This window comes from Sphaeramia orbicularis, chromosome 1 (genome assembly GCF_902148855.1).
Source record: "Sphaeramia orbicularis chromosome 1, fSphaOr1.1, whole genome shotgun sequence".
NCBI classification, from domain to species: domain Eukaryota; kingdom Metazoa; phylum Chordata; class Actinopteri; order Kurtiformes; family Apogonidae; genus Sphaeramia; species Sphaeramia orbicularis.
In genome coordinates this window covers 16,291,266-16,314,350 of record NC_043957.1, presented here as the reverse complement: position 1 = coordinate 16,314,350, position 23,085 = coordinate 16,291,266, and the positions used below count along the sequence as shown (strand labels likewise).

General features: G+C 40.3%; 1 protein-coding gene across 1 annotated transcript; it reads right to left on the bottom strand.

Annotated features, from left to right (window-relative positions):
- Positions 1-379: 379 nt before the first annotated feature.
- Positions 380-20,098, bottom strand: spred2a (sprouty related EVH1 domain containing 2a). Its single transcript, XM_030163298.1, has 6 exons — positions 19,615-20,098; positions 6,918-7,092; positions 6,318-6,486; positions 3,732-3,796; positions 1,524-1,679; positions 380-1,186 (listed from the first exon to the last, which is right to left on the bottom strand). The coding sequence occupies exons 1-6, from the start codon at positions 19,638-19,640 to the stop codon at positions 494-496; spliced, it is 1,284 nt and encodes a 427-aa protein (XP_030019158.1). The 5' UTR covers positions 19,641-20,098; the 3' UTR covers positions 380-493.
- Positions 20,099-23,085: the final 2,987 nt, after the last annotated feature.

Sequence of the window (23,085 nt, the reverse complement as noted above, 5' to 3'; positions counted from 1 at the left end):
TTTGAATCATCGGCAAGATGGAGGTAAACAGCAAAAAAGTGCAGCAGTGTGATGAAAGAAACACACAAATGTACGTATTCTCTTCATAAACAACTTAATCATTTGATCGACCATTTAATGCCGTTTCAATGTGTTATCGATCACATTTTTGCGGTTTATAGTTAATAGCTGCAAACAGATGACCAGGACCCATGCAACAGAGACGGTTACAGCTGCTGACGGCATGGTGAATACTTTCAGAAACAGTTTTTGCAGCTGTTTATAGTGGCATCAATGACTGATGATGATGTAACAGGTCTGGAAGGGTTGTCTCATTTAATGGGGGAATGTTACAACCACTACCCCTTGCAACTCCATTACAAGGGGTATTGCCAAGTGCAAGGGCCAAGGGATGAACTGGGATTGGGCCTAAGTTTCATTTTCATTCCCTCTGGAATCTAAAGAGATAAGACGAAACAACAGTTAAATCACAGCGGTCTCCGTTTGCAACGCCTCAGCCCACAGCTTTGTGTCTGCCGCCGCAGCAGTGGCACGCCACACCGCAGCGATAACACGCCCTCAAGGGGGCGTAGCAGCACATGCATGGCGCCAGTAGCGACAGGCCCACCAGCGCCGACCAGCGGAGGCAGAAGCGCTCGTCGCTGGTGTCACAGGAGCACGGGTCCGAGTAATCCCCCTCTGGGTCCGACATGCAGTGGTACAGCAGGCTGTCGGCGCACCACATGAAGCTGACCCGACGGATGCAGGTCTGAATGGGGTCTGGTGCTTCTTGGCAGCGACCCCGCCCGTTGTCCTCGTGGTTAAACATGTCCTGACAGTAGATGCAGCGTGAGCGTTCTCCGTCCTCCTTCCGCCTCTTGGTTTTGGGCTGCAGGGCTCGCGGCTGCATCGTCACCACCGCTCGATGGCCAACGCCCAGCTCCAGGCAGCCAGGTTTACTGTCGCAGCCTCGTTGCACCTCGCAGCTGAGCGGGTATGGGTAGGTGTAGTCGTGTTTGGGTGGTTCACTCTTGGTGAAGTGGACGTAGGCATTGGGGTTGTTTAGCTGCGTCAGTTTGTCACGTGTGGCGTTGGCATGACGGTAGTCCTCGTAGCCCGTAAGCCAAGTTCGCTCACGGGGGTTGATGCGTACGATCTCCTCCTCCTCCACCTGGAAGGTGACGTGACGAGGGAACATGTGCACTGCCTGCAAAGACAATTACAAAGCCAAAGTTCCGCTGTGTGTGTTTTTAAGTGTGAATTTTTTGTCTTTAATGTCATCTAGAGGTGAAAAGACAGACTGCAACCAAATGTAAACTCCCCCATTTTCCCCTATGGTGGTCCAGAATCAGAAAATAACCCCCTTCCTTCTACATGCAGAAACATGACAGACTTTTAGTGGTTTTAAAAGAAAGAGAAAGAGTACATTAGACCCCAGTATGACTCAAATCCTCTACCAGACAAATTCATCTCTGAATTAAGGCTCAAGCAGAACTATTTTAGATAATCCCGAAACTCTGTGGGTCCAGAACCAAACCACTCACCTGGTCCAGAAAGTAGTGGTCTGATGGCCGGTGTTGCTCATAGAAATGTCCCAGGATGCAGTGGTGCCGACGATGCTCACAAAAGTTAGGTGGAGCCAGTGAGTGCATGGGTGGGTCCTTCTTCTGGGAGGAGTTGGATGAGCTGTCGGTGGCAGTCTGGAGGAACAGGAAACACTGGTGGGTTATAAAAGACCAGACCCCAGTCCTGGACTCCAGTATTCCATTAAGACCAGTCAGAATAAAATAAAACCAGATCATGTGACCTGAGGGAGGGGCTGTGTTCACCTCTGATAATCTGTTCAACAGGAAAACTTCAACCGCATACATTTGCTCTGATATTTTCCATCTCCCACTCGTGTGACTGTAACGTCAGGTCACATGATGAGTTTCCACAAGGAACGGACCCCACTGGTCACGCCTTAAAGGGGCAGGACTCAACCGTCACAGTTAAAGGTTCAATGTGTGACATTTAGAAAAATCAACCCGTGAAATTATGATCAAGTGAATCCTTCCTCACCCTCCTCTTCAGTGGCCACTACCACCATATACAAGTATATAGTAGTATAGTATGGTATAGAATTATTTTCCACTTTTGGTTTATGAGACAAATTAGGTTATGAGGGAGCATTTTGACAGGATGTAGAGGACCTAAACAGTTTGCAAAGCACTGATTAGAGACATAAATTAAGTCCATTTGCTCATGAGGGTTTGAGTTCATCCTGCAGAGATCCGTTACTTTTTACAGGTATTTCTCAGCAGTGAAATTCTTCATAGTTGATGCTGATGTAATCTCTTCATTATTTTTATTCTCAAACTCTAAAACTCTCCCTGTAGAGTATTTAAAGGCTCAAAATCCTCGATAATGTCCACTCCTGCTGTTTCTGTTCAGACCCTGAAAACCTCCAACAGTTTTCTGCTCCGTCCTATAGACTGTCCACGTCTTCCAGAGGAAAAGAACATGATTTACTCCAACTCCAGGCTGACCTACAACCTCCAAGCCTGCCCAGCACCCCGGACACTAAACCCCTTCCAGGATTTTTAGTGAGGAGACGATTCCTCGTTCGCCGTCGTCCTCTGGGAGTCATACGGAACACCATGCAGTCCTCAGCAGGAATGGCTTTCCTCTAAATGAGTCCAGCTATGTCAACAGGCAGGTCAGAGACAGATTACCAACAGCTCCGGCTCTGTTCCCTTGTGCTGGACATCCTGTGGAAAACAAACACCTTTTTTCTTTGAAAGCACTGTGAGGATGGAAACTAGTGGAAGGAGAAGTCCAGAGCAGGAGCTGGTTCTCTCATCAGAAACCTGAGAGAGACTCTTTCAATCCAGGATATATGTCAATGGACTCATCAGATGGACTGTCTCTGATGTTGGTTTTCAAAGAACCGAGAGATAAGACCACGGCAGGATGTAAACTCAACAAAACCAGCGAAAATTATTAGAAGAGATAATTCTGTTTGTTTGAGAGGAAAAAACATCAAGAACTGGGTTCAACAGAAACTGGACTAGGATTAAAAGTTATTCAGACTGTCTACTTCTAGTCCAGCTCTAGTGTCGAGAGAGAAGATGTGCAAAAAAGAAAATGCATCATGGTGGTAAAATGAAAGAAAACAGTAGGGTATCTGCAGGATTGAAGGAGCCAAATTCATGACTTTTAAAGACATTTTTGAAGGTGTCTTTGGTCAAATTTCAGACCTTACATTCACATAAATAACAGTCCGGTGGGCCTTATAGTTACTATACACTAACATGCACAAAAATACACAAAATGACACACTAAAATGACCAAAAAAAACCCACTAAAATATTTTTTAAAATACACTAAAATATAAAAAAAAATATATGCTAAAACACACACTCAAGGCTGTCTGCAGGTTGGACAAAGATGACATTTTTCTTACCGTCTTTGGTCAAAGTTCAGACCAGCCAACATTACATTTTCATTTATCCATGACTAATGTTTCTGTTACTGATGTTCAAGTTGCTAAAGTTCATACCTGAACCTCTCTACCCATGGATGACTGTTGGAGCCTCTGGATAACGTCATGGTGACGCTGTAATCCTATTAATTTATTCCATTTTCTGGTTAGAAAAATATCCACTGTGCTTCTGGCCTAAACTCACTCTGGTCTGGGTCATGACATGGTCTCAGTTTTGGGCCTGACTGTAACAATATGTAATGTTGAGCTGTGTGAAAACATATCTCACCGTGAACACATCGTCATCGCCGAGCTCCGCCTCATTCTGCAGCGTCGATGAGGAGGTGGTCGATCCTGGAGAATGGAGAAGAGAGTTCAGTTTATCACATCAACCTGTGGATTCAGTAAATCATAGTCCAAATTGGATGCACTTCTTTTGTTTTCTCTTTGGGTCAGGTACCTTCATCTGATAATTACAGTTAATTTACATTAGACAATTAAAAATTACTTTATCATTCTTTTAGTTGAATTCCAAAAAACATCCGGCAATATTTTTGATGACACATCATATGATTTTGTCATTTGTTGAGAAGAAATGTTTCAGCAATGAATTCAGGGCCAGATCTACTAAAGAATTGCATGTATTAAAGCGTGTGCAATGAGGTTGCACACGCAAAAAAATGTATAAACTGATTTATTAACAGTGTGCACTAAATGTTGCATGTTTCAAAGGTGCAAAATAGCGTATCTGCATCCAGTTCGTATGTTTGCCGCAATGAATATGCAATATGCGGTATTTACACTCAATTTTGAGTGTGATGGGAGGAGAAAATGTAAATATATTAATTTAGCACACGCAAAGTGATTTATCAAACCTGAAAGCAAATGTTCAGAAACTGCGCCTATATTTAACAAGTCTCAAAGGGAGGTGGTAACAGTTTGGTTTCTATGCGTAATTGTGCATATATGGTTGTGGTTGTTGTCGCAAGAAGGAGACATCGCAACAATGAAACAAGATGTGAAAAAATGGCACTTTTCCACTTGATCTGATGATTGTGATTAAAAACATGCACCAACATTAGGATACAGTGTGACAAAATTATGTGCTCCTGACAGTCATTCAATTCAACAACCCCCATGGCCCACCCACCTGTAAAATGAACCAGGCTGCCCAGCAATGCCATTTTAGAACTTCTAGATGAACTAGGGGATGATCTGGGGCCAGTCACAAGGAGGAGTCATACCTTCCATGACAAAACTCCTCCAACTTTATATTTCTGTGTGTCTGGATCATTCACCGCACTGTTACCATTAGTGCTGGCGTATCCCAGAGCAGTTTTTCCAGCGTATAGAGGGAATGCTCATACGTCACTTCCCCCCTGGGCCATGCCCCTCTAAGTCAGACTGAGTGGCAAAAACAAACCGGCTCAACATGACAGAGGATAGCAGTAACTACAGCGAGACCGGAAAAATGTGGAATATAACATGAAATTAAAGACAACTGGACTGGACATGGAGCCATACAAGCTACCAAACAACAAGTGGTCTACAAACATTGACATGTGGCCAGAAATCACGTATCCTGACATTTATATGAACCTGATTTCAACGCCGGGAAAATCCACAATGCAAAGGCTGAAAGCATACAAAAGCCAAAGAGTTGTTGACATCCTCGTCATCGTTAATTAGAGGATTACAGCTGGTGAGTGCTTTCAATTCAACATACTATTGTTTTTGAAGTTTTAGTGAAGACGTATTTTCTTGGCGGTGATTGCCAAGGTAAAGGCCCAGCAGTAGTGCTCACAGTTCACTACTGATTTACTGGAGTTGAACCCTTAGTATTGACCCACGTGAGTGGATGATCTACTGGTACTGTGGAGATTTAAGTAGAGTTAACATCAAATACTTGATACAACACAGCTACAACAGCTTTGTGCTAGAGTACCCCCTTATTTGGAAAACTAGGTTAGCCTCAGTTTAAGCTAGTTTACAAATTATGTAGAGCACACGGTTCATAATCACACAATTGAAGACAAAAATGTTTCAGTTCTGAAATATATAAGAATAGAAATAATGTTAGATAGAAACAATGTTAGCATCTAAATGACAGATGCTAACATTAAGAGCTTTACTAAGAAGTAACATTAGCCAAAACAATATGTAATTTAAGGTATGATTTTACGCAAGAACACAGCATAAATTAACGTTACCTGACACGAAATGGCAATCACAAATCCAGGTTTCGTTGTCTGGATTCCAGTTATTTCTATGAATTGCAGCGATCCATCTGCTTCTTCTGTCTTTGGCTTTAGGTAACCTCTAAAACGATAGCTCCGAGTGCTTTTGAAACCTATTTGTGCAATCAATGGTACAACAGCTCTTCCCCATTTTTTAGATTGTTCTAAAGTTTTCGCAGTATTCAAGCCACAGCCACTACTCATCTCACTCTTTCTGCCACTCAGTGGACAGAACCGCTGTGACTTCCGCTAGCGGTGGCGTCACGTGCATACCCTCTATTGTTGTCTCCAGGACGACAACCAGTAGCACATGCAAAATCCTCATTTAAATAGGGCGGTCTCCAAGACTTTGCTCCTGTTGTCATTTGAGCAAGCAATCTTAGTAAATCACTCGTAAACCGCGGTTCAGCCTCACACACAAAACTGTAGATTGCGCACGCAAATTAGTACATGCAAACTGGGATCTTAGTAGATGTGGCCCTCAGTGTACAAACAGTTTTCTGTATGTGTAAGCAAACCTGAAAATCATTACACCCCAGTGTAATAATATAACACAAGAACACCAATTTCCAAATAGAGTGCTTATACTATACTGAGTACATTTTACTGCCGAGTACTTTTAAGTGTAGTATGTGCACCTTCTGTCAGGTCTTCGAGGGCTTTCCTCACTCCGCGGTCAAAAGCTCGAGCATCAGCCGGGCTCTGGAAGGTCAGACCACACTTTTTGTTGTCCACCTTCCAGTGGTGAAACGTGGGTGTGGCTTTAGTGTAGACCAGGTCCTTTTTTAAGAAGCACTCCAGAATCACCTGGGAGGAAAGTACAAGACAGAGAATGCAACAAGACAAAAACCGTCAGCCAATGATGTGTGTAGAGCAGTCAAAACCCCAGAACTGGGTTAAGCATAAACCAGAAATAACCAAGTATAAATGTGAATAATTACTAACTGTTACAACTTTAATATAAGTATTCTGGTCCCTTCATTAATGATAATCTGAGGTCTGATTCTCATGTTGATGCTCTAAAAAAAGTCCACCAGAACATGTACAATATTTTTATTGTAAGCTTGGTAGTTTTAATATCGACCACTGTTTGAGAATGTTTTATTATTGTTTTAATGAATCTGTTACCGTTTCCTTCAGTGTAGACTTTTCATCCTCACTACATCATTCGTACATGTGTGATAATTAGTGACATCTAGTGGTGAACTCCCACAGCCACTGACGTTTTCTAGACTGACCTGTTTGTCCTTGAGCCGTTCTCCATGGATGAGGAAGGTGTTGCGTCCCAGCAGTTCGGTCGGCAGTAGTTTGCACACGCCCACTCTGCTAAGGCAACCGTCCTGCGCCAACCAGCCGCCGCTCGAGTCGTCCCGGGTCATTACCACCGCTTTGACGCACACGATGTAGCTATCACTGCACAAACAGAGAGATGACATGCATCGATCAGCAGGTCCACCCGACAGACCACCTACAGGTAGAGTTATAGTCTGTGTGGAGGGTTTTATGAAGAAAATAGGACCAATGACCCTGTATCTTACTGGAATTTTCTATCAAGAATCAATATCTGAAATTTGTGAGGTTGTCAGTTTCTGCCGCTATGTTAGAGTCCTGTGGTGTTGATGCAGGTGATCAATCTTCCAATAGAAGTGAGTGGAACTTTCACTGGAGGATGAGTCGATATATGACTTCCTATCATTGCTCAGTAGTAACTATATTGATATCTCTAACCATTTTCATGTTATAAACCACTAAAATATGGCTCATTATAAGTAAAGGCAAATTTTTTCTATTTCGAAAATTCATCAAAACTCAAAATATCTCAAAACTGTCAACACACTTCATAGACATTGTCCCAAGGAAGCTACGAATAAAATTTGAAATGATTCCGACCATTAGTTTCGTCAGAGGTGTTTGAAGAAATTGCTGATGAAGATGACGAAGACAATGAAGACAACGTTGGACACAGTGCCTTCACAATAGCATGGCTTATCGGCTTATGAACTAAAAAAGGGCAGAAGTGATGTGTAGAAAAGATCTCACATTGAGCAGTCATTATTTGTTTAGTTTAAAGGCAGATTTTTGATGCTGGGTGAACGTTGAAAACAAAACCACTCTTGATTCCATGAATTAGTGCTTATTTTTGTTCATTCGCAAAAATTACACTGAAAATGTTAAAACATCAATGTTAAATGTTAAACTTGTTTGAGTTCAGGGTTCACATACAGAGCAATATGATCTCAAGTAAAATATTAGAATAATAACTTATAATAATAGCTAAATAATGACATCTCCAAATTTTCTTCTTGGTTTAATGTGAAAAAAGTAAAATTATAATCTGAAAATATTCACATTTACAAATTATTCTTCCACAATAAAATATGAATAACTTGAAAATATATGAACCTGAAATGTAACAATATTCTGCCTGTTACTAAATGTTTTGTGAATTTGTAGGTCTACTGTGATTGGTAAGCTGTGTTAAAAATAAGATGAGGCATAGTATTGTTGAAACTGCACATATTTTTCTTCAGAAATTTCAGGTTGTACATAGTGGTTCGGTTTATTCAACCTGAGAAAATTTGTAAGAAAATTTTGGATTATTATTTATAGGTTATTATTTCAATATTTTACTGGTTCTGCCCTTTTGAGATCACAGAACTAAAATGCGTTTGACGCGCCTGATCCACACATTCAGCTCTTATTCAGCAAGATGAAAACCAAAAAAAAATGAGGAAAAAAAGATGGTTTTAAATGGTTTATAGATTTTAATGAAAAAAGCAAACCCCGAAGGCAAAAAAAATATATCACATCAGGAATTATGGCAATATAAAATACACTGTCAGTAAATTACAACAACAAGGTGTAAAATTTTATCACAGTAAATATTATTATGGTTTTATCGCCCAGCCCACATCCTACAGTAGCATTGGATTAAAAGTAAAACCTAGAATACGACCCTCCTCTCTCTGTCCCTCTTGCCTTTCGTCCTCTGACATCCCTCGTGCTTCCTGTTTCCACGGTCACAGTGTCACGGCGGTCTCCGTTGGCGACAGGCCATGGCCGTTACATCCTCGCGGGCTGGAGGGAGGCAGGAGACGCTTCCTGCCTCGTCTCCATCCTCCTGAACACACAGCGCTTCCCCTGCACCATGTGATTCAGTTCGCCTGTCAAACAGATGGCGTTGGTGTGTGCGTGTGTCTAGCATGAGTCATCACTACGTTTGCCGGCGGCGTGTGGTGACACACACACTCTGAGGGACTGAACACCGGAGCTGCTTTCCAAAATGAGAGAACCTCCATTTGCAGACACTGATTTCTACACGCTTGCCGTTTCTCTCTGGCCTGTAGAAACCTTCACATCTGAGTGAATGTGATGCATCAAACCACATCAGACCACTTGAGACCAGGTCTTCATCTACAGGGCAAACAGTCAGAGGGTAATCCTGACCTGTAGGACTGCACGAGCCCCTTTACCTCCACACTAACACTCGGATCATTATCTGATTTCTAGAGTTATCATATTATTAGTGGTCATGTAAACAGTATAATCTGATATGTTTAATCAGATAACAGCATTAATCTGATTATGAGAAATCTGGATCTGGATTTCTCCATACTCCGATGTCTTCATACATGTATACAGGTTAATCTGATTTATTTTGTTCATTTACATCTGCCCATGTGGAGAAAAAAAGATTAAAAATCGTAGCAAACCGAAGTGATGTAGTCAAACGTGAACAGAAGACAATGAGCCTGTTTACATGACCATAAGAATTCAATAACTAGGAGTAATCAGATAATTGTAATAATCTGAACGTTTGTCTAGTTCTAATCCAGGTCTAGTGTCAAGAGGGAAAAAGGTGCATTGTGGTATTAAAATGACAAATCCTTATAAAATAAAACGTGTTTTCGGCGTATCTGCAGTTTTGATGAAGCTTATATGACTATTTACTGAGACACTATTAGGTTTGAATCTGTGGTCTCTTTTATCAATGTGTGTTGTGTCCTATTATTTTATGCATATTTATGGTATTTGAGTAACCTTTTTTTATCATGCGTTTAGATGTAAAGCACTTTGGGCTTTGTTATGTTGTTGTAAAGTGCTACATAAATAAACTTTGATTTGATATTTAAGACCATTTTTGAGATGTCTTAAGTCAAATTTCAGACCTCACCTTCACATAAATAACAGTGCAACATTCCTCATACTGATTATAAACTAACATGGATAAAAAATACAAAGGAAGAGACTAAAATAGACAAAAATACATTAAAATGGTGTAAAATGTGCCCAAAAAAATGCACTTAACCCTATAACACCAAACGTATCATATGTGATACATGAGTTTTGAAGCCCTCTACATCAGTGGTCCCCAGCTTTTTTCATACAACGGACCGGTTTCATGCATGAAAATTTTCCGCGGACTGGCAAGAGGTGCGGGGGTTCCAATAACAAAAAACTTTGTCAGTTCAGAGCATGTGATCTGACACACTTCCACTGTATATCAGGTAATTGCAATGATTCTACAGTATAATATCAACTCACCCTAATGCAGAATCAGTCGGAACCCTGGACTTGTTTCCCTGCGACTAGATGGTCCTATCTGGGGCTGATGGGAGACACACACAGTCCAGTTGTGTTCCGTAGATCCAGTCTACTACTTGATAATTCATCATCGCAGAAAACCCAGCCACACAATGATATGAGGATGGAAACAGAAGAAGGACTTTCAGGGCTTTTGTGACGATATCCGCATATTCTGCTTTGACCTTAATCCAGAACGCACAGAGGTTTGAAGTTGTCTCAAACATGGATTGATGTGCCAGAGCAGTTTTGAGGCGCTTGTGTGTCACCTGTTGTGATGAACCTGTAACTTAGGCAGGAATCATGATATTTCCTTATAAATGCAGCTTTCTGTTTGCAGGCAGTCTGTGATCCTTCTGCAACCTCATTGTTTCCTCATTTCTTCCTGAAAAAGTTCTCCAATGAATTTTGTTTTTGGCTCATTTCTTTAGCTTGTGTTACTACTGATTCATGAAATGGTGCACCACAGTCTAGTGGTTATGAGGCGAGGCAGAAATGGTCACTTTTCAAAATAAAATCTCCGCAAGACTAATGGAAAAATTGCTTTAATATTAACCACAATTTTTTTTTCCAAATGATCCAAGAACCAGTACCAGTCCGGGGACTGGGGGGTTGGGGACCACTGCTCTACATGATCACTGTGATATTTTTTTTTCTACAAAAAACCTGATGTATACAATTAGATACATGCAATACATGGATAATCCACCAGGGGGGAGGAATTTGTTCACCAGAGGCCTTTCCAGTGACACTACAAGACTGTCATTAATGAGAAAGGAGGCAGAACTTCACCAGTTTTGAAATTACCAATTTGTTAGACATGTTTGTATTACATTATGTTTTTGTTTGTTCAAAAATAATAATATTTGAGCATTGAGACCCGATGTATCAAATATGATACAAAATTGAAACTCATACATAGAAATTGATATTTGAAAAAAAAAAAAGGGGGTTGTTCAGAAGGACCAATAAAGGCTCATGTTTCAAAGAACTGGGATTTTCTGTCAAGAATTTAATTGGTTCAGGCTTTGCAGGATTAAATACACAAAAAATGCACTAAAACACACAAAGAAAATGCTATAATTCACTAAAATACACCAAAACTCATAATTTTTAAGGTGTATCCACAGCTCAGAGGTTATTCTTTTATGTGGCGATAACGTACACACAGGACATGGAAGGAGATTGACAACCCTGACACTGATGGAAATATTCACCCTCATTAATACTCTCATTGAGTCACACTAGGCCAATATATTAATGATACTTGATTGTCGATTAATCAACCGATGTGACCGCCGTCATAAAAAAATCAACATTGTGGGGAAATTAACAGTGTTTTCATTTCATACATCAGGGCTGTCAAATGCATTCTAGTTCAGGGGCCACATACAGCCCAACGGGATTTCAAGTGGGTCAGACAAGTAAAGTAATAGGCATGAAAAAAGTGTAAATAATAATCCAAATTTTTCTTCACGTTTTAGTGTTTTAAAAAAATTAAAGTAAAACTACCCTATGAAAATGTGAATAACCTGAACTACCATGTACAACTTGAAATTTCTTAAGAAAAATAAGTGCAATTTCAAAAGTATTATGTCCCAGGGCAACTTACAGATCATTGTGGGATTATTATATTGTTAAAATTGCGTTTGTTTTTCTTGAGATATTTCTGGTTCTTCATATTTGTTCAATTTATTCCCTTTTTCTTAATGAGGTTTGTAAATGTCAGTATTTTCATAATGTGATTTTACCTTTTCACATTAAACAAGGCGAAAATTTGGAGTTGCCATTTTTTATTGGTTATTATGCTTTTATTTTACTGGTTTGATCCCGCGGACCACATCAAAACCTCTAGCGGGCCAGTTTTGGCCCACAGGTCATATGTTTGACACTCCTGTCATACATGGTGGCATTCCACAATGATTTGTATCTCAAATGTAGACCCAAATGCTTCATTCAGCAGGTGTTCATACTTGAACATTTGCCTTTTTAGCCAGCAGTAAGGTAATGATGCAGAAGTTAACACTAGACACTATTCTAATGCTGGATTTAACTAAAAGAAGTGTTACATCCTGTTAAACACAACTTATCTTCAACAGCAGCTCCTTTAACTCATATTGTCAAGGCTTCACATCTTTGCATTGTGGGTCATTAGCATTATTGTGCTAACACTAGGTTAATGGGTCTCTTTAAGTTTGTTCCAAGGATTCTTAAAGCAATCTTTGACTTTCATCACAATTTTTTTTTTAGATTTGTAAAACCCAAGTGCTAGCCTAATTATCTCTAATCCATTACTCTTTCCGTGCTTACGCACCTGAATCACTTCCCTCTCTGTGAACAACTTCGAAGATGACTCCATCATAAACAAAGTCCACTTGTTTACATACCAAAACAAACCAAAACATCACTCTGGCCTTTTCGGAAATTTTGTCGCAAAGTGCATTGTGGGAAGCAAAAGCAGTTTCTTACAGATTCTGCAAGAAAATGAGCCAGATCACTACAATGTAAAATTCTTCAGCCCACCAGGGTTATTTTAAAGAATGGGTCTAGTCTGTAGATGGAGGAAAAGGCCACATTTGGGTTCAGTACTCACCAAGATTCCCATTCCTACAATGCACTTTGCACACACAATATCCCAAAAGGCCCAAGTGACGTTTTGGTTTGTTATGTAAACAGTCGGACTGTGTTTATGATGGAGTCATCACTGGGGTTTTACAAATTTGAAAAAAAATTAGTGATGAAAGTCAAACGCTGCTTTAAGTGTTAAGTTCATTCACTATTACATTCCCATTCTCCTTTAACTGCAGCTACTGATCCCAAGTCCAAGCAAATAGCAGGACTAGAGCTGCAACCACCACTAATTAATCTGATCCTAGTTTTGACATTAAGTCGAGTACTGCAGTGGAAGTACTTCACTACATCCCACTGTCCCTGCTGTTTTTGTGCTGTTTTGTATTGACGAGGCAAACTAATGCTCGGACACGGAGCTGTCAATACCAGCAGAGGGAGGGGGTGGAGTGACATTGAGGAGAGGTCGACAGTTGAGTGACCATCCTGGACTTAACACATATATCTGACCCTGAAAACCACATATCTGTACTGTGTTTAAGTATTAAGAAGGGGGTGGAGACACCCGGCTGCAGACTGTTGAACCCAAACGCCTGCTGATGATCAGCGTCCACCACGGGACACGACTAATGGAAGATGGATTTCCTTTTTGGGTTGACTCAACATGCCGTTGCTCACGTTTCACACATCCGCTGCCAAAAGCCGACAAATGCTCCCACAGCTGGAGGGCGGTGAGGGTGGGGCTGGAGGTCCGAGAGGGTGGGGCTGCTGCTGTTTAGGCTGACAGTAGATGTGGATGGAATGAGCAAGGTACAGAGTTTTCTGGAAGACCTTCAACAACTGTAGGCGAGGAGTTACACTCATAAAAACATGTTTACCATGGTGTTTTAATCTGATAGTCACCCTTTTCCTCAATTACATGATTATTAACACTTTAAAATTGGGGAAAACTCTGGTTTTATACTTAAATAAAGTTCAAATTAACTTGTATGGCTGAAATACAAATAAATACGAAAAATAAATTTTAACAAGTGTTCAGAGAACGCAAACCTCCACCAAGCACCCAGAACGGTGTGCATGTGTGGATCGACTATTTCTTTTTAAATTAAACAGTTTCAAGGTTGTTCCACACAGCAGAAAAAGTTGAAGCTTGGTACCAGTCATGTGTATGTCAAATTATATTAAATTCCAATCAACATTTGTTGAGTTATAATGAAAAATGTGTCATAACTGGGATTTTCAATGTTAAATTTGAAATATCCACAGAGTCCACATTCCACAGTGGATGTGGACAATTTTGTGCCAGATACAAGATATTGTTATAAGCTACAGGTGGATCAAACTGGAGGCTAATTGGAGTTGTTTTGAATTTTTTATGAATTTTTGAAAATTGCTCAATGTTGAGAGATAGGAAAATTTGACATTTTGTGACCTTGCTGTGACCTTGAACTCTGGCCTACTTGGCCCAAATTTTAATGGGTTCGTCCCAGGGCCTAGGCCTATCTGTGGATAAAATTTGGTAAAGACGGTTTTAAACAGTTTTCCCATAGAGTTGCTCACAAACAAACACACAAAGCAAAGTGATCACAATACCTCCTGGCGGAGGTAACTATGAAGAACAAGCCAGATATCATGTATAATCTTTACTTAATTCATAAATTCATATTATCTTTGCATAATAATACATCTTAAATTAAATAAATGGTACAGATTTGCCCATTTAACTGCTTGTTGTTTGAGTTGTGTTCTGTTTTTGTTGGTTTAGTTTTTTGTGGTGGTTTTATTTATTTATTTATTTATTTATTTATTTATTGAACAGTTAACTGATGTTCTTGTGGACGTATACAAAGTGTACATTGGTACAAGCGCCACATTGCATTAATATGGTAACACAGATGGAACTGTGGAACCAGGGCCGATGGGTTTAAGAGGCTCCACCTAAAATAATATTTGTTTCCTAAACTGTTGCCAAAATATAAGGAATTAAAGAAGAAGAGATTGATGATACATGTTGTCTTTCATTTTGATTATAGTATATAGATTATATAGATTAACTAAACTTTATGCAAAATGTGTCAGTGATTTGTTGTCTTAGATCTTCTTCTGTAGATTTGTATGTTTAAACAGAATTCAGTAGTTTTCAAAGTTCTTCCTCTAGCTTTCTGAGATCTTTGATCCAGTGTTGATCAACTGTTTTGTTTTTTTTTTAATTTCACGCTGGGAAAAAAAACAGGAAAGAAATAATTATGTGACATTTGTCATGATAATAATTGACATTATGTTATTATCACCCTTTGGCATTTAAAGCTGTACCTATCAACCTGGCATGTGCGCACAGCACTTCGTAAAAATTTGAAAATGAACGTCATGAAAGTCCCGCCCGCTTCCCCTACCTGACCTCTGACGCTAATCTATTACCCGGAGAAGTCCTTTAGCAATGTGCTGAACTAGTTCTGGTTACTGTACAACCAACACAGTCAATCACAACCACAGAGTTGTGTTTGAGAACGGGGTTAATGAAAACTTCACAATAAACACTGAGGCTGCTGCAGGCGCTGGCGCTAACACTGATAACACTATCCATAATGCTAAGGCTAAATCGAAAGCGATCGCTAAAGCTACTCGCTTGGTTTGTTTACGCTAACGGGGAAGTTAACGCTGACGCTAATGCTAATCTTGATTGCACAGTAGTTCTAATGATTCATCTGATATTTATCTGTAAGCACATTTTTGGCACCACTGGGTTAAATTCCAAAACTACCTTTCACCAAAGATGTATCCAAAGTGGTCTGACAGGAAATCAGAGTTCTGCATCTACTGTTGCCTGAGATCAGAGGTTTTGGCTGCTCAGGTGCATTCAGACAGGTAAGGGTTAAATATTGTACATGACTGACAGCTGTAAGCACCAATCACTGACTTCTATTTTCCATAGCAGAGTGAAGCACCAACAGGCTTTATATAATTATTATTATTATATTAGTAGTAGTAGTAGTAGAAGTAATAGTAGCAGTGGTGGTAGCAGTAGTAGTAGTAGCAGTAGTGAACAAATGTAAATATTGTGAAAGAATGAGGATTTTAAAACATGTTAGGCTGATCTGATCCAGACTGGTCAGTGGCTGACTCCTGCTCAGTGACAGACCAGTCCCAACAATGTCATATGGTCCAGTTCCTCTGGAGGTCAGTCAGTGGATTTACTGTTGAATGTCCTTCAGTTCATAAAGCTTCCTCTCCTTTGGTTTTTACTCATATCGTGTGTCTTTGTACAGTTGAAGCTCACTCATTTGGGCCCATTTGGACTGACATGAGTTTGTCCTCAGACGGTTTCAGTGTTGGGTGAGGATCTGAATCAGTGGGAGCTGGGGAGGGGTTAACACTAGCGCGGACCGGGTCTGTCCACTCGCTTGCTAGGACAGACTGAGTCAGTGCGCATGCTTGTTAAGACTGACCCGCGGTCAGACGGACCGGGTCCGAGCGCTTGTGCGTTCCGATGGACCCGCAGTCGGACAGACCAGGTCCGTGCGGGAACCCCTATCCCTGAATCTTTGGAGCTCTGTCTGTGCAGGTCCCTTCCGCCATGTTTTCAGAGGCCAAACATTACAAACTGCGCACACACGTCTGGAGTGCCGCTGCTTCTTCAGGAAATGAACAGTACCATGAGTTTTCTAGGTGCGGTAATCAAGCACGGTTATCATAATAATTAGTATTTAAACGCTAATACTAACCATCGGAAATTTTACTGCGGTTTATCATTATACCGGTTATCATTACATCCCTAGTCGCACCAGTGCAACCGTGATTTCATATTAAGTCGCACATCCGAAATTACTGGCGTATATGCACCCATTTCGGTTGCAATCAAGAGCCCTGCTTTGGGCGGAGGACACTATCTTGTGGAACGGGGAAAGACGGGACATCTCTGTAGAGGTTAGCAACTCTGCTATGCTCGGGGTATTTCTGACGTGCAAGTTATAGCTATGTCACACTAAACGCTACGCTGTGTCACCGCCCCTTTGATTCCAGAACGTAGGTCCACTGTGTAAAAGTCCAGCCTGTCTCACCTCTGTTCCTCCTTTGGCTTGGCTGTGGAAATCAGCCAGTGGTGGAAAAAAGGTGGGATCACCATCTCACTTTTTTCCGGGATCTCTGTGTAAAAGTGGCTAAAGTCTTATCCATGTTTATTCTGCTTTTCCACAAACGTAGCCGCTCAACTTCCCTCAATTTTACTCAACTTTTTCCGATTTGTCACTTGCAGGTACAGCACTGCCTCAGCATAACTGGTCGTCATAGCTGTGTATTGCTATTTGTGGCACTATATTGTGTGTCATTTTCAGAGTGACTGCAGCTACAAGCAATGCAACAACAGAGGTAAGTGTAAGTTATCATTTTCAGAACAAGCAGTTATTGTAAGATATTGGTTTAGACTCAAATCTGGGGTTGATTTAACCCTAACCCTCCGAGTTGCATATCTATTTATCTAGAATTCCAACTAAGTCAGATAGTAAAAAATTAGTTTGGTGTGTAAAACAAAAACACACACCTGCCACTGGCCGCTGGAAAATTTGGAATTGCATGTGAGTTTTTGTGTTCATGCATTCGACCATTTCTGCTGACTGTCAGGCTATTTTGACCCTTCCGGCGCACTGTACTTGTGTTGTGTGCCGGTAACGGTATGACATCAGCTCCTGGAGTTCTATTCTTTCCCTTTGTTTAAACAAGCATGGCGGGAAGAGCGTTTCCAGGAAGATGTGGCGACACATTCCCAGTATGAAGACACCACAAGCAAAAAAGAAAAACAAAGAGGAAGGAGACGAACAAGAAGAGGAACAGACCGCTAATGTCACTTACGTCACATTTCAAAGAAAACTGAAACACTGACGAGACTGGCCAACCTGGGTCCTGGCTAGAGCTGTACAATATATCATATGAGCATCGACATCGTGATGTATGTGTGTGCAATAGTCACATTGCAGGTCCTGAAATGTAGGAGGCAAATGAACTCAACGTGTTCTCAGTTAATTTCAAGGGTATGTGACACACATTGCACACAGCGATCCACCAATCGCCATCTTTCTTAATCAGTTTGGAGTGAGTCACTGGTAACAATATTAAAAAATGAGCAACGAACAAGAGAAAATCACTGTAAACAAAGACTTGGTGCCAAAAAGAAAAGCAATGTCAGTTATCTGGAATTATTTTGGCAACAAGAAGGATGATATTAAAACATGTTCTGTGTTGACAGTGCCTTGCACCTGTTGCCACAACGAGAGGAAACACAACTAATTAGTTTGACCATTTGCATCAGCACCACACAATCGTTACATCGTTCTGAGCATTTTTTCATTTCGCAATATATATTGCAGGGTTTAAAAAAATTGTAATGTCAGTGTTTTTTTCCAATATCGTGCAGCCCTAGTCCTGGCTGACTTACAGTACAACCTGACCAACAACACCATGAGCTGCAGCCTTTGCCGCAAACATACGAAGAAGAAACAGAAGCAAATCCCGTTCGTTGTTGGCACAACCAACATGAAGTGGAAAGTAGTAAGGACCATGAAGAGTCAAAATGCCACAGTGACAGCTTTTCCCTTTTCCTGTGGGTTAAACAGAATATTCCTGTTAAAGCTGTGAGATAGACGTTTGACTCAGTCAATAAAAAAGGATGCACTTTTGAATATTTTTATTACATGATGATGCAGCAGTCACCTTGAAATGAAATATAACCTAATAAAATAGTAATAATCTAATCTTATCTGTACAAACCTGTATTCTTTAAGTGATTCTTAAGTTGGATTTTCATAATTAAAACATATGGTAATTATTTCAAGTCAAATAAGGCATGATTTTTTTATTTGGTCAGTGAAAAGAATTTTTGGCAGGTACATTTTTGGAGGTCACGAGCCAATGGCAGATGAGGTACAAAGTTGATTTTACGCCCTGCCTGCAGGATTTTATCCCATGTGATGCATCAGCTCAGTTGCTTAGAACCTTGATGAAGGTGCCACTAAAACCAGTACCTGGTGGAACCTGTTGGTCCCTGTTTTCACATAATGGAAACAGTAAAACTTGTCAAAGTGAGTTGAGCTGAAACCATCTATAACTAAACAAGTGACGGTCATGTACCTTCATTCCACCATAAAATGACAGTGTGTCCTGGAAACAAGGCAGGCTCTGTGGAAGAGGACCTGCTCTACCCCTCTGGAGATAAAACCTACTCATGAAACCCTAACGATGCTTCCTGTCATGTGTTTATACACGACTGAAAACATGATTCTCCATTTGTGCTGAATGTTTTCTGACATTGAGCCTCTACGTTGCATCTGATGGATACAAGGCAGGATCAGTGAGCATTGGGACTCATCAGGACGCTCAGGTGGATGTGCTGAAGAGTCGAACATCAGTGACCTGCCTACAGTCGTCATGTGTAACCAGAGCTGAGTCAACGTGTCCTGATGGGCATGAGGCTCAGTGAGCTCAGGAATCTGCAGAGGAAGTGATGAATCACCCTGTGAGCTGAGTGGAAATGCTTCTGTTTAATCAAAGTGAAGAAGAGGAGGATGAAGAGGAGGAGGGCCCTGCACCCCCTCACCATCATCATCATCACCATCATCACCCTCTGTGACCCAGCAGCACACCATCATCATCACCATCATCACCATCATTATCACCATCATTCACGTGATCGATAAACAAAGCACGGAGGCACTGTGTCAGCGCGCAATGAGTCCCGGTTCTGACCCGGACCGGATGCAGTGTGTGTTGTCATGGTGAACGCGCGGTACTCACTCGTCTGGGCGCGTGTTCTCGCTCATTTTTCCGTTTCACCTCCGGTACCGATGCGCTCCCGCCGCGGCTGCACAGTGCGGAGTCTGCATGTTTCCACGTCCTTCAGCGGCGGCTCCGGTCCTCCGGTCCTCCTCCGGTCCTCCTGCTTTAATCCCGGTGTGTGTTATGTATTCACGGATCTGTCTCCTGTCTCTGCCGCTTCCTCCTCCTCCTCCTCCTCCTCCTCCGCTTCTTCTTCGTTCTCTCCTTTCAATCCTCAGTAACTGGAGCGCATCTGAAGAGGTGCATCCAGTCTCCTCCACCTCCTCCTCCTCCTACGCCTCTTCTTCTTCTTCTTTTTCTCTCTCCTCCTCCTCCTCTTCCTCCTCCTCCTTCCAAGCCGGGGAGCACTGGAATGCAGTGACCGAGAACGGTGCGCTGATGTCGGTGAGGATGGCCCCGGACGAGCCCCATCTCCTCTTTACTCCATGTTGGATTCAGGCTGAGCGGAGCGGAGTGAGGAGGAGGAGGAGGAGGGTGATGACGTCACACCTGAAGGACTGCAGAGTCACTTGCTATTACCGAATAATAATAATAATAATAATAATAATAATAATAATAATAATAATAATAATAGTAATTCAAAGCTCAAGATGTGAACTCATTGTGATAATAATCAAATTAAAATATGAAACCATTGAATTTTGTGATGGAGGATAAGATGCTATACTATACTTTTCATTTATCGATTGATTTGGCGGATTTGGAAACTGTTATTACTGATGGGTTAACCCACAAACAGACGCTGCTGTCCCAGAGTCTTCAGTGCAGAAATGTCCCTTCCTCTTCCTGATTAGTCCCCAACAGCGATTGGTCACTACAGCTATCAATCATCCATCTTTCCAAAATTAAGTAATTTATTAATAACAATGATGAACTGATCATGGATCAGTCTGGTCAAGTCACCGAAAAAGACAGAAATCACCTTTTGGAAAAAATAAAATAAAAAAAAAAATTTCAAAGTCTTGTTGAGGGGCAGGGCTTATGAGCTGTAATGCAGCCAACCACCAGGAGGCGCTAAAGATGCATCAGCTTCACATTTAGAGGCCGTCACAGTGTCCTTTGAAAACATGCACTTCTATTAAAAGTAGTGGAAAAAGTTGTGGAATAAGAGGTTTCAGCAAAATAAAGCAGGTTTTGTTAAATACGTCAGGTCCAGGACCAGTTCTTCTGGTTCTGCTCCATTCTTTAAGAGCACAGACCTGAATATCTGCACTGAATGTAGTTTTTGTGGAATCCTGCAGATGAACAGGACTGATTACACTCCCTATCTCCCTTTGGTGGAAGTAAATAGTATAAGAGAGTATCTGCAGTTCAATGGTAAAAATATAAAACCACATATTGTCAAACATTTATGAGATGTACATAGAACAGGGATCGTGTTTTGTGGTTTTTGAAACAGAAGCAGTCGACATGATTCAACATGGCATCATATTTCACTGTCACTCTGAAATTAAACCTTTACTTTGACACTTCACTTCCTGTTTTCCTTATGAATAATATGTTATCTATCTCCATCAGTTCCAACATGATCAATGATAGTAATATGTATTTTACTGACATCTAGTGTTCGTGACATGTAACTGCAACAGTACAGTGACGTGTTTTATTTATTTTTTTATTCCCATGATTCCACCAGTGTCTCTGTTATGTCCTGGTGTGTGGTGTTTCCATTTAAATGTGTGACAGAGTATATATACTTTATTTTAGCCTTCAAAAACCTTAAACGATCAACAGCAACCAAAAGCATTTATTGATCTAAAATGTTTAATACCCATTGATCCACTAATCCCATCAATATATGTTAATGATTGGTGTAAAATACAGTTTTTCATCTTTTCATGGCCATGACCCATTTGGACGTTCAGAGGCTCCATAGTTACCATGGAAAAACTGTCATCTTCTACAGTGTTTTTATGTTCAGTTAATGATATATTTTTGCTGAAAAAAGAATCTTTTTCTCTTCATTTTTCTCTGTTTTAATATCATAACCTTAGAATTTACACAGAGCTTTTATGAACATCTATAAGATCATTTAAATTAAATTAAATTAAATTAAATTAAATTAAATATAGGAAAATACATGATTTACACTAAAAAATGCAAAATGCAGATAATAATATAATAAATGTAAGTGATAAATCACTTAGTAAAGGTTAAAAGTAGAGAATGATTCTTTTGGAAGTCACCACAAAAATAGTTCTAGGTCTTTAAGGATTAATTAGACTATAGTGCTGTTATTTACCTCTATTTTACTTTAATCATTTCTAAATAATCATCAGTAATCATATTAGTCTCTGCTGCTAAAAAAAAAAAAAAAAAAAAAAAAAAAAAAAATCATTTAATTTTATTCTTTTAAATCAATTATTGAAATAAGCATTATTAGTGATTAATCTGTAATTTTAATTTCAACATTCAGGAACATATTATTACCCATTTCGAGCATCAACTACTTTTTTAGACAATATGTGCATTTTCTGCATTGTTTTACAGTGAAAATGTCTTTTTTTTTAATAAGAAAACACAGATTTTAAACCTCTCACTGCCCTCATCTCCTATTGTGTATAGTACCCCCACCCTTGCACATTTTTAGTCAAGTTAGAAGCTCCGAATCTTTAGTTCTGTAACAATGTGGCAACAGACTAAGATGGAAACTGTATCTCTGGCTTCATCTTATGGACGTAATGAGGAACTACACACACAATCCCAATTCGCCGGTACGGATACGAGTCAGTTTGTCTATTATTTCTCTATAGCCTGTTTTTGCAGCGAATTCGATTCATTAAGTGATAAACAAAGCTGCGTATCAGACTAGTGATGGAGAAACTGAAGCTTTCTGAACCACTGAATCAATCTGAAACAGTTGTGTTGAAATGGTTCAGTGTTTCGAAGCGTTTGATACAATTAAATGTGGTGACATCTGCTGGATAAAATTATACATTGCATTCACACTGAACAAAGGGCAGAGGGTCATGAAATAGGAAGGCACTGTTGAGTTGGATTTACAACTAGAAAAGCACTCGGAGAGCGCAGATCCCCCCCCGATCACCAACAAAATTTAATCATTTGTTCCTTGTGCCAGTATCAACATTTCCTGAAAGTTTCCTGAAAATCTGTCCATAACTTTTTGAGTTATCTTGCTAACCAACCAACCAACAAACAAACAAACAAACCCTGGCAAAAACACAACCTCCTTGGCGGAGGTAATAAAAGATCTAGGCTACAACATGTGCATCTTGAAATGCTTGATTTTTTTCTTTTATAGAAAATAATAATATACTTGTGTGATTGTGCCATCATATAACACTGTATGTGTTAGATATATGTTTTTGTAAGAGTGATAGAAATACAAAAATATATTTACAAAATTTAAAAAAAAAAAAAAAAAAAAAGTGAAATGCTTGTGCAACTAGGGACTGTGATGACAGTATG

Coding starts and splice junctions, on each gene's coding strand:
- spred2a (XM_030163298.1), bottom strand. CDS start 19,640: ATGAGCGAGAACACGCGCCCAGACGA. Junction 3,797..6,317: donor CCTCGAAGACCTGACAGAAG/GTGCACATACTA, acceptor TCCATTCTCCAG/GATCGACCACCTCCTCATCG. Junction 1,680..3,731: donor GCGATGACGATGTGTTCACG/GTGAGATATGTT, acceptor CTGTTCCTCCAG/ACTGCCACCGACAGCTCATC.